This window comes from Epargyreus clarus, unplaced genomic scaffold (genome assembly GCF_041222505.1).
Source record: "Epargyreus clarus isolate Ecla_fem2 unplaced genomic scaffold, WU_Ecla_fem_2.2 ptg000029l, whole genome shotgun sequence".
NCBI classification, from domain to species: Eukaryota; Metazoa; Arthropoda; class Insecta; order Lepidoptera; family Hesperiidae; genus Epargyreus; species Epargyreus clarus.
Genome location: NW_027332235.1, coordinates 11,708,145 through 11,720,586, shown reverse-complemented (window position 1 = coordinate 11,720,586; position 12,442 = coordinate 11,708,145). Strand labels below are relative to the sequence as shown.

The window sequence follows — 12,442 nt, the reverse complement described above, 5'->3', positions numbered from 1 at the left end:
CTATCCCTCGAAAACACGATTTTTTTAGATAAAAGTACCTTATGTGCTTTTCTGACCGTGTGTACAAAATTTAATGTCAAACGGTTGTAGAATTGTGTGAAGGTGAAGCAAACAAAGGAACAAATAAACTAACATTCGCATTTACAATATTAGTTAGTATTAGGTAATAACGGTCGATATTAGACCAAATAAATAAACCAACGTTATACGTTTTTACGCAATCAAGTGTAGATACTCGGCAGCTATCGCGTTTCAAGGTGACGCTCGCCTAATTTCCAGCCTAATTTAATACTAATGTGGATTGTGGTTTGTTGGAAATTATGTACATAAGTTATGAATTACAACGGTTTAATGGAGGTTTCTAATCTCTGAAATATTTGACAGTAATTGTTGGAATTAATTATCGTCAAATTGGTTTTTGTTTAGGCTACGGGTCTTCTTGTTAAAGCCTGACAATAATAGTTAGAATTCATTATCATCAAATTGGTTTTTGTTTAGCTGGCCACGGGTGTTCTTGTTAAAGCCGTCCACCACACTTTTTTATAATATAAGAGTAGCAGACGAGCATGCAGTCCACCTGATAGTAAGTGTCTACTGCCCATGGTAATCTGTAATCAACCCCAGATTCAATTAGATATTCCTACCTGAGGTCGACCACGGATGCGCCGCTACCCTTGAGGACTAAGCTGGAACGCCTCGGAAAAGTATGTCTCCCTTACCACACCCTTCAAGCTAGAACACAGCAGCGCTTAACACTACTGTTAATAGGCAGAAATATGTGCCGCCGGAGTCGAAGCAAAAAGGGTGCTACCACCTTCAAAACGCTGGTCAAGCGCGGCTTTCATACTTCTCTGAGAATATTTTCCTACAGAACTTTCAGCCAAGTAGGCTTCTTCACGCAGTTTCCTTTGCCGTTTAACTTATCGGCAGCGATAAGGTAGTATTCGAATTTTGAACTACCTACTTCATGTAAGACTTAATTCTTTTTATTATTAAAGTACGGTGCGTAAGGATATTGTTAGTGTTGTGTGTCGTGATATGAAACCTAGAAAAGAAAAACGAACTAGACGTAGGGTAGATAAATTAATCTACCACTAGTACTTGTCAACGGTTTCTCCCCTCCACCTCAGTTTCGCCGTGACCACGATCCATGCAACTGGGTCGAAATATCGGCAATAAAAAACGCATATCGTGAGTACCCGTTACATAATAAAATGTCTCAATTCCGCGAAAATAGTTTAAAATCATAGACTTAATTCTGTTTGTAAGTCGATTACAGATATTCATGGGCAGCAGTGAACATTTCAATAATTTAATTGTATGCTTGTTTGCTCCTTTTTTATAGATATAAATGGGATTCCTCAAAAATACTTCAATACAAAAACCAAATTCACCCCGAAAATATATAAGTCTTAAAATATTAGATGTCTGTTCAAGAATCGAACTTCAAATTGCAGGTTATCGAGTAGTCTAATTTTAAAACACATTTATTAAAGTCGTAACACTTATCATTAACGATATCGTATTTCGTCAATTAAAGATTACTTAAAAAGCAATAATCCGTATTAAAAATATCAATGATAAATTAGCGGAAGTCCTATTTTAACGATATTTTTTTAGGCAATTTTACGTATTTGTGGATTCGGATAAGAATCTAACATTGAAAGATAAATCTAAAACCGTTTCTTCCGTTCATTTTCTATTGTAATCGCTTAAAAACAATGATGGTGTGTTATTGGTTTTTTGTGTAACATTCCACCGGTGTGGTGTAGTCGTTTGATAAAACGAGTGGCTCAGGTTCGATCCTGACCGAGTTTTAAATCATGAATGTTGATTTTAATATGTCTGTCCTGAAAATTATCTAAATATTGAAGGCGCTTTCCATATTATCTCCACATTTTTTATTAATTGGTATAGCAAACGCCATCCCGTTCATCTGGTGCTAATTAAAAAACTACCGCTTAGGATTAAGTTAAAATGCTTCTTATAATCCTCCTTAGGCAGAAATAGGTGACTGTAAAGCCTTCACAGTCGAACGACGCAGGGTTCTACCTTTCATAGCCTGCATCATATTTTTGCTTACGAATATGATCAATACAATTATACTTATCCGAGATATACGGTTATCGCGTTCCAACTTAGTCCTCAGGGCTAGCTACGCATCTGTGGCTTACCATCAGGTAGACTGCATACTGCGATCCGCGTGGCAGAGCGGTCACCATGCCGGTCTGACGCGCAGAGGGTCCCAGGTTCGATCCCCGGCCAGACAGATTTCTAAATGATGAATTTAGATTTCTGTTTCTGGGTCTGGGTGTTTGTGTATTTGTCTCTCTGTGTGTCAGTAGCACCCACGATACAGGGAATCCTAATGTGGTGCTGTGAGTGTAGAAAGCGGTTTCTATATAAAAAGTATAACATATTAAAGTTATTAATTTATGCAAAGTATATTGCAGTAGCGCTGATATCGGCGTGTTTGAAGTGCCTGATAGCGCTGATAACATCAATGTCAATGTCAATAGCTGATATTATGATGATAACCTAAAATGTGATAAAATGAAGTATTATGGTAGTAGTAGCCTTATGGTGACGTGAGACACTTATGGTGTAATTGCTAGAGCAGAGAAAATTACGCTTTTTAGGCTTTCGTACCTAATGGGTAAAAACGAAACCTTATTACTAAGCCTTCGCTGTCTGTCGATCCGTCTAGCATAGGGCTCTATCTCTTGAACCTTAATAGAAAGATACCTTTTTTTTAAAGAATATGTATAACGATGGCCGCTACAACAACACATACTAACAATAAAAAACTTGAACATAAATATAGCTGTGTTTAGGTTTGGAGAGTATGGCAAGGAAGACATACTTATCCGAGGCGTTCCAACTTAGTCCTCAAGGATATCTAAGCACTGTGGACAATCTCAGGTACGACTCTAATCTTATCTGGGGTTGATTACAGGTACCGGATGGCAGTAATTACTTGCCATCAGCTAGAGGGCATGCTGGTCTATTCTACTTTTATGTAATAAAAAATAGACAATGTATGTTTTATATATAAGATAATAATATTAATATTAAAATTGATTGTATGTGTCAAACATCTTTAGTCATATTTAATCATACTACTTCAAGCATATCAGATATGTAAATGATATACGATAATGATATATTAGATATAAGATTAGATCAGACTCTTTGACTCCAAGTGACAGGTCTAAAACTTCTCGAATCCAAGGCTGATAAAATACAAGTACATGAATGAAACAATAGCTATTTACGAATGTAATAATCATGCAATCCACCTTATGGTTAACTAGATTTTGCGTCGGCTTCGCTTGTGGTCAGAGGTTTTTGTGTATGCCTCTGGACCGGTACGTTTTTCGGGATAAAAGGTATATTATGTCCTTTTATGAACCCTAGACAACAAGGCAGTGATAGTGATTAAGAAACTCGGCCTCACCATTGAGGGGTCCGAGGTTCAAATCCCAGGCACGTACCTCTGATTTAAAATTTATGTGCGTATTAGAAATTAAATATCAATCGCTTAAACGGTGAAGAAAAACATCGTGAGGAAACCTGCATACCTGAGAGATTTATAAAAAAAAAACAAAACAAGGTATGTGAAGTCTACCAATACGCATTTGGCCAGCGCGGTGGACTATGGCCTAATCCTTCTCATTATGAGAGGAGACCCGTGACCAGCAGTGGGACAATAATGGGTTGATGATGATGATGATGAAGACAACCTGTGTACAAATTTTCATGACAATTTGTTACGTAGTTGAGGTATGAAAGAGTAACAACCAAACGAACTCACAATTGCATTTATAATATTAGGTCTCTGTAGTATCTGTGATTAAACGGAAATACGTTTGAGGTCTTACAGGAGGTCGGTTAGATGTATTAACTCCCTTGAGGACTACTTTGAAACGCTCTGTGTAATTTTACAAATCAAATCAAATAACTTTATTGGGGAACATAGGTTTAAAAACATGGGTATACATTGGGTAATAAAATTATTTTTATTTCTATAATGATTATCATATCAACAAATGTGTATCAACAATATATGTATTTGTATCAACAAATAGAAGAAATAATAGCTAATGGCGCTAATGAGTATAATAATAAAGCGTATAAAATTGCTTATCAAGTAGGTTCGCCCCCGGTAAACCATATAACGCTATTAGTATTGTAATGTTATGATAAGTTTAAAACCAACATTATCTTTACCAAAACCAATAACGAACATTATTAATAAAAAGCCCCTTAAGGGTTAAATTTTCAAAAAATATCTCTTTTACTAATCTACTTTATACAAGGAACTCCTATGCAAAATTTCATATTTCAATACCTAAACACCGATTTAATCCAGTTATTGTATAAAGGGTTTTGTCAGTTATTGTAAGGGCGGTAAGGCGGTAACACACTAGCGACACGGAACTAATACACAAATACAGTTTCTGTCGACGACCGTTGATTGTCGCCGCTTGTAGTCAGCGACCGACGACGGTCACTACCGCCGACGGTTGTCGTCAAAAACAGTCGCTTGTGCATTAACACCCTTAGCTTATTAATAGACAAGTACATTATTTTCCTCATCGAACAGGTATGATAAGACGTGATAATAAAAACAATAGAGTAACACTATTAGGTACTTATAAATGAACTATAAGTGGCATGTGTTGATAAACAATCTACTCGTATTAGTTAAGTGATAGTTAAAAGTGATTTATGTGCAGACAATGATGTGATGTGACAGTAGTGATTAAGTGATTTTTCAAAATGATGCTCTACGTGACTCAGACCACTGAGGTGCAGATTCGGAGACCTCCGCCCCGGAGACGACATATCAGCGCTAATATTAAGGTTTTTAAATATTATCTATGAGTGATACTATAGACTATGCAGTTATTGTTAACTTGGGCTTTAACTGCATAAAAGGAATTGGTAATATATCGTTTGTTTTAAGGGAGAAAAACATATCTTCTTCAGATTGTATGGGTTCTTTCACAGTGCAATTTCCGTTAAATTTTAATTTAGTTCTAATTAAAAATTTAGATTTTTTGAAATTGTAAATTTTTAAAATTGTATATAAAGATCTATGACTTTAATATATATAATATATATATAAAGATTTAAGTCTCTTTTTTGTTTTGCTTTTGACATCTTCAAAAGGGTTTAAAGAAATTGATGTTATTTTTAATAATTTATTTTTATTATTAATTTATTTATTATTTATTTATGTGTAAAGGACAATGATTGCGATAAGGGTTTCGGAGGACCAGTACCTACTGCCTTACGGAATGCTTAATTTATCTGCATCACAACATCCTTCAAGCCAGAACATAGCAGCACTTAGTACTAATGTTAATATGCGGAAATAATATCGAGTACCTTTAAAATTATTCTTCTTCCGGCTTCTGTGTTTTCCGATGAATATAATCTAGTCTTCAATCTAGTGAATAGGCTACTTCTAGGCAGGCGAGATCGAGGCCAAATGCGTGCCTATCCACTAATAAAAAAAACTATAAAATGCTTTTAACAACAAACTAACAGTAGTTTTCATCTTTCCAGCGGCACCATGCAGGCATATCGCAGTCGTCGTGCAGCGACGGCTCGCTGCTCAGCGTGGGCTCCTCCGAGATGGACGAGGACAGCAGCAGCGGCCACCACCACTCGCACGACCACTCCGCTAGGAGCGACCACTCCGACCTTTACAGTGAGTTTCTACACTAATACAAAATACAGCCTTTTGTTCAAAATAGGTAAATACATTCAAAAAGTGCTTTGTAATTCTTTACATAACATCTACCACCGTCGTCATCCATCTGCCATCGTCATTACATTCGCCATTTGAGGTCCTTTCTTCCCCATCTTGTTAAATTATAAAAAGAAGTGTAATTTCATTACATTTTTTTTGTGATTTTCCTATATTATACGCGAATATTACACGGGAATACTTAATGCTTATGTAAAATAACTATACTTTCCAGATTTTAATTTTTTCTGTCCTTTGCCCCTATACAAATAAGCATCCTTTTCACATTTTACTTTTAATACTAGCACTCTACGCTGAGCAATGTTAGTTACAAAATTGCCTTAATGACTTATGATATCTAATAGTCAATAGAATCAATATGTTTTATCCGTTCTTTACCTAAACATCATCATTATCAAACTACTTAAAGATTAACAAACACGACAAATAAACAAAACCTATCTAAGTATTCATCTTGTTTTCCAGATTCGTCGGAGCCGCCAACAGGAGTGGCGCCACTGTCGCACTCGGCCGCCAAACACAAGATGGCGGTGCGCCCTCGCCGCACACACGGCGCACCGCGACGGAAGAAAGCCAACCCTGTAAGTGTGGAAACAGATACACAACTATTACACGCCCTACTTAGACTTTACATTTTTCGTTAATTGTCATATTTTATAAGTAAGTTTGGAAACAGATACACAACATATTACATGCTCGACTTATTACGTTTTGCGTTATTATCCTATTTTGTAAGTGTGGAAACAGATACACAACTTATAAGTCTAACGCATATTTTGGTTCTATTGCGTTATTATATTTTGTAAGTAATAATAAAAGAGGATGGATAAAATATATCAACTAAACTAGTAAAGTAATTTTAATCTTGTTAATTAAATATAATAACGTCTGTTCTCAATATTATTATGTTTCCAATTTCAGATTGCCGCTTCAGCCTTGCCGATAACACCCGAACTGAACGAAGAAATGATACGAAGCACTACTCCTGAAGTCACCCACAAAACCTCAGAAGTTGTTACTGGTAGATACGGTTTAATTCTCCTTTAACTTCAATTAAATTATTAAGAAATATTAGTTAACGATTTTCTATCTCATTTCCAGAATCATTCTCTTCATCGACAACTACGAAGCATCATATGATCATCAAAGAGCAGCATCAACAAATGAGTCGGGAACTTAGTAAAGTTCTGGAACCTCCGAGCGATACTAAGCTTAAATCTTCGTCGTTACCACCTGGCCTAGCACTCAGCCATCTTGTTGGACAATCTCCTGCTAAGTTAAGCATCGCAGAGTCGAACACACCACGATCCTCGATCAAGCGAAGTAAATCTAGCACACAGGACCAACAGTCCATAAGAGAGAGCTCGCCAAAAATACAGTCAAGTTCAACCGAAGCTCATATTCAAGCTTACCACTCAGAGGAGAGAATGAGCAAGTATCGCACAGAAAATAAACAAGCTGAAGAATCTTGCCTCGAGAAAAAATCTAAGTCAGAAAAGAAAATGGAGAATGAAGTCATAAGATCTTCGAAGAAAGAGGAATCGTTTTTCAGTAGACTGTTGTTGAGGAAGAGTGGAAAGAAATCGAAGAAGGATCAGACTGATGGAGACGGTCAGCAGGAAGTTAAAAAGTCGAAGACAGACAAAGCCACAGCTCAGTACAAATCTGTGGACACTGAAAGAAGTTCGTCTTATTACACTGAGCAAAGCTACAAACCGATTCCCGCAGAACGTACGCATAAATCTGCTGGTCAGAAAGCCTTCGCGAATCAAATGCACAAAAGATTAGACAACAAGGGTGCGTATGTTCAAGACAGTGCTTACAAAGATGTATACAATGCAGCAAAAGTCGGAGGTGTCGACTACAATATACCTGATCTCAAAATTGCTGAAGAAACAGATAAGTTACTTAACTTAGAAATGAAGAACCGTTTCAGTCGACGCGAAGAGTTTTGTGAGAAAGTCGAGAGGTCAAAGCGAACGTCTTCCAAGGAAGCCATTGATGAAACAAAGAAAGAATCGTTTAGTTTGCATCACGATAAGTCCAAGAGACCGGCATCTGTTCAAAGATTGATCGATCCGTATTCGTCGAAGGCATTCATCATTAATGAATTAGCGAGTAGAGCTCAAGAGGAAAGCTTGTCTCCGACGCTTGAGATTTCTGACGAAGAGTCTTCGACAGGGGCGATGCGTATCAAAAGTCATCACCACAATGACTTCGTTTTCCACAGCGGAAGCATGCCTAAGAACATACCATACTTTAATCCCGGTATAGTAGTTTCGACTTCACCACCGAAAAATTCAGCATATCATAGCTCTGAGAATGTCAAACATACGAACAGATCTTCGGAACACGTTTACGAGTACCGCGAGAAGCAAGTGGAGTCTAAACGCGAGGCACATCACATGGCGAAGACGGAAGAATCGTATGTAACATCAGGATTGAGATCTCTTGGTGACGAATATGTTGAAACACGCAGCAGCATTGGCAAATCACACAGCTTCCGTTACGCATCGGAATCGACTTCGATCAGTTCGCAAGAAAATCAGATGCCAAGTCTTCCAGCTTTTGTAGGCATATCGGAACCTCTTCTTGAAAGTTGGGAGGTGAACTACAGGAGGAACGTGAGTGAAAGACATGAGTGTGCTAAAAGATTGTCAGCAAGAAACTACAGCATGATGCACAGTAACTCAGAAATGAATTACGACAGTTTGCCGAGCACAGACAGCAGTTACCTTGACAGCCTCAAAACTGATATCAACGATGATAGGAAACTATTCACAAATAGTATCCATATCACAATGGATGCTCATAAACGTGATAGTGACATCTCACAGATAGAGGCCAAAATAGATGACATAATTAGTTCCCCTAAGCCGATCATATCCCCAATACTCAAGTCTAGTTCTTTAGATAGTGTTAAGAGTAGTCCGGAAAAGCCTATGGAAGATAGAAGGAAGACTATTTCAGTAGAAAGTGCATTGAGTCAGAGTGAGAAAAATATACAAAAGGATCATAAGATTGATACGGAAAGCTTTATCTCCGTCACTCATATCAATAAGGAGCAATCCCCTGTCGTCGTCAAAACTGATGCTACCAAAAAGAGTGATGAAAAAATCCAAAAAAGTGCAAACGTTAAGCCCGGGGTTCCCGAGTTTCTGAACATTCAATTGAATAAAGTTGACGCAAAACCAGTTACGAATATCGTACTTACAGCTAATGTAACGCCAAAGAAAAATGATAGTCCACAAGCCGATAAGGAGCAGGAAATCGGGAGTTTCCAAGTTTCAGAAACAATTTCTGCTCAAATCAAGAGGGAATCGAGTAAAATTATTGATAGCATAGTCGAGTCCGTTCAGGTAGATGAAAAAAATACTCAAGTTTCTACAAAATCTGTAACTCCCGTTACACCTCAGAGCCCTTTGACTCCAAAAACATTCTTTAAGAGAAAGGCAATGAGTGTGGAATGTCAGGACAAGCCGGAAAAGACCAGAACGAATTCTCTTAGCACAGAAGGAAGCACTGAAAAGATATACGATAACATATCCATGGATCAAAAGTCTCATTCTAGTTTCGGCAGTAAGAGTTCCATTCAGAGTACTGACAGCAATGAAAATCGCATCCCCGATAGACACGAGGAAGCCGTAGTGTACAGGAAAAAACATGTAATTGGCAAAGAATCCCGTGGCGACAAGAGAAATGACGATGAACCGGAGTTAATGAAAGTGTTCGCACGTCGTTCCCTCAAACTCAAAGATTCTGAGGCCGATCACTTGGCGCAGGAAATAGCAGATTCAAAAGCGAACAAAGAAGAATTAGCCGATAACATAGCGGCCACCCGGACTAAAGTACTCAAGAACGAATTTAACGCGTCAATAAAGTCGCGAGACAGCGACAAGGAAAACGAAGACAGCAAAGACCAAAGCGTTGAGAACAAACTCGTCGACATCGCGGCTCGAGTCAGCCAATTCGGGGTGCCTCACTACCAGAGGAGCATAAGCATTAATAGTGTATCCACAAAACGAGAGAGTGCACCAGTTTTCCGAAACGAAGTGAACAAATACAAAAAGGAAGTATCAGACTCGACGCCAGAAAAGAGATTGAGGAACAGAACGTTCCCAGATCCCTCAAACGATAGAGAAGACATCAAAAGTCTTGCGAAAAGCGAGGCTTACAAAGCAGATACGTTAACCAAACGACCGTGGCAAAGGAACGACTTCAGGCAGTCGGAGAAGCGAGAGAGTGCTGTGATAGACAAGGATGGGGATAGCGAGAAGCAGGAGCAGAGAGAGACAGAAGATGAAGCAGATGCGTCGCCTCAGTTCAAAGGGATATTGCAAATGAGAGCGGAGTGGGAGCGGCGCGCTAAACAGGGGATGACCAAATAATAAGGTGCTACGTCTAAGGTATACTAATTAACTTGAATCCAAATAACGGCCATGCCACTAATTAGGTCAGTCTTTAACCTAACCAGAGTAACTTCACTGCCCCTTTATATCAGAAATATTTAATTACTTATCAACTTAAAAAAATCATAGTTTACTATCCATTTGTTTTAATATAGAGAACTTGCAATCCATTGATAGTACGTGATCTACGTACGTGCGCCCATGGACCTCTATAATCAACCCAAGATAGGATTAGATATTCCTACCTGAAGTCTGCCACAGATGCGCCGCTACCCCTGAGGACTAAGCTGGAACGCCTCGGAAAAGTATGACTCCCTTACCACACACTTTAAACCAGAATACAGCAGCGCTTAACACTGCTGTCATTAAGTAGAAATAGGTGTGTCGGTGGTGCCACCGGAGTCGAATCACAAAGGGTTGTACTACCTTGAAATTATACTCGTAGGACTTATACAAAACAGAAATTTAAGCGAAACTTAGCTAAAAAAATAATTACAAATTTATTTTATTTATAGTAAGAAAGTCTCTAAACCATTTTCCCTTTTCAGAAACACGGAAGATGCCGCGCTGTATACAACCGCATAGATTATAATTATTGATATATAGTGATAAATAAATAAATGATTATTATATAGGCACGAGCGATATACGCGTAACGTTATTGTAATTAGAGGTTTACCTAACGTTCATTAAGACATGTATTTTTGAGTGTTATTGAATTGATATAGCGTATAGTTATATTTTATTAAAGACTACATTATGTATTAAACATTTCAGAACTGTGAAATACAAATTTTATTCCTATAGTTTTTATGTTGTTTTATTTATTAACCCTGAAAGTAGAAAATCCTTATCCTTACTAATATTATAAATCCGAAAGTAACTCTGTCTGTCTGTCTGTCTGTCTGTCCCACGGGATCCCACGGGAACTAGGGATGGCGATGTAAGAACTATTAATCGGAGAATCTATTTTTTCTACCCAAAACATCGATTATTTTAATCGATATTAGTAAAGATTGAATCGTAAACTACGCATTTGATCAAGTTCCTTCTGATCTTTAACAATGTTGAATTTACGAATTTTCAGTTTTCTGTATGTTAGTATGTTATATTATTTTCTTTTAAACGCGGGCGAAGCCGCGGGCAAAAACAAGTAGAATATATATCTGAGGTAATATAGATATTTTTGTAAGATTGAAGTGTAAACGAGCATGGTAAGTCGCCTCATAGCCCCAGACCACTTTCGCCCATGGTCATCTATAAAAAATGGAATGGAATGTATATAGAATGGATTCTATCTGAAGTTTATCAAAGATGCGTTGTGCGTCCTGGACACTATGATGGTCCTAATCAGTAAGTCTGCATCCATACCCCTTTGAAACGCAAAAATCAATTCATGCTAGAAATTGATGTGGCAGTAGTCAAACGATACTAGTTTTACCACATTTTAAACTGCAATTAAACGTTGTAATGGACTGATTATGCTCCATATTCCCAGCAGTAGACTTTCAAGACATCATTGACGGGTGAAAATTGAGCTCAAAGAGAATATAACCACTACGTATTCAGTTTATTAATAGAGGTGGACAACGGTTAACTGACAGATTAGGCACATTCACACATTTTTCAAATAGTTTAGATGAAAACCATGCCTAAAAAGAATTCAACAATACATTGAATTTTGACAAACAAACTTTAATATGAATGCATCAGACAAGTTTAATTAATATTCAGTTTTTGTAGGTGCATAAGTAGGAGTCCAATCCTATTTGGCTTTCGATATTTTCAATACTCCTAACTGATAAGTTAGTCTACAATTTGCTTTCATAAAATTAAAAGAAAAACAAAGTTTGTTACTCGATAGTGTGCAATGAGGGATCACGGTTCATTGACCCTGTAAGCTAAGCTTTGCACCAGACTATCTTAATGCACCACTACAGACGGATTTGCCCGACCAACTGTGAAATAGGGTGCGGCCACTCAGAATTTATTCCTAGAATTTAAAATAACACCTAATTTTAAATATTACTGGACCCTTAAAGTTTATGAAAACTTCATTAGCTTTATTTATTCCTTTTCATTTATTCATTTCATTCAAATAATGAACATAAAAGCATTATAAGAATAAGGATAATAAGGATGTATTCACTAGGGATACTTGTATTTTATAATCCTTTAAGGGTTTATCAGCGAGACTTTTGTTTCATTTAATGTAACTTATTTATAAATTTCAATATTAATAATAACTTAATAA

The 12,442-nt window shown here is 37.3% G+C and overlaps 1 protein-coding gene across 7 annotated transcripts in view; it reads left to right on the top strand.

Moving 5' to 3' along the window:
- LOC140754297 (uncharacterized) overlaps positions 1-10,997 on the top strand; it is a 185,103-nt gene extending 174,106 nt beyond the window's left edge. For 4 of the 7 annotated variants that reach the window (XM_073089276.1, XM_073089278.1, XM_073089277.1 and 1 more), the window contains 5 exons: positions 5,575-5,719; positions 6,245-6,360; positions 6,701-6,800; positions 6,881-10,185; positions 10,737-10,997. In XM_073089276.1, coding sequence (XP_072945377.1) covers positions 5,575-5,719; positions 6,245-6,360; positions 6,701-6,800; positions 6,881-10,167 — 3,648 coding nt within the window. In that variant the 3' untranslated portion in view covers positions 10,168-10,185; positions 10,737-10,997. Of the gene's footprint in view, positions 1-4,606; positions 4,867-5,574; positions 5,720-6,244; positions 6,361-6,700; positions 6,801-6,880; positions 10,186-10,736 lie in introns of all 7 variants that reach the window. The other 3 variants (XM_073089283.1, XM_073089281.1, XM_073089279.1) reach the window with 2 other exon arrangements.
- The last annotated feature ends 1,445 nt before the right edge of the window (positions 10,998-12,442 follow it).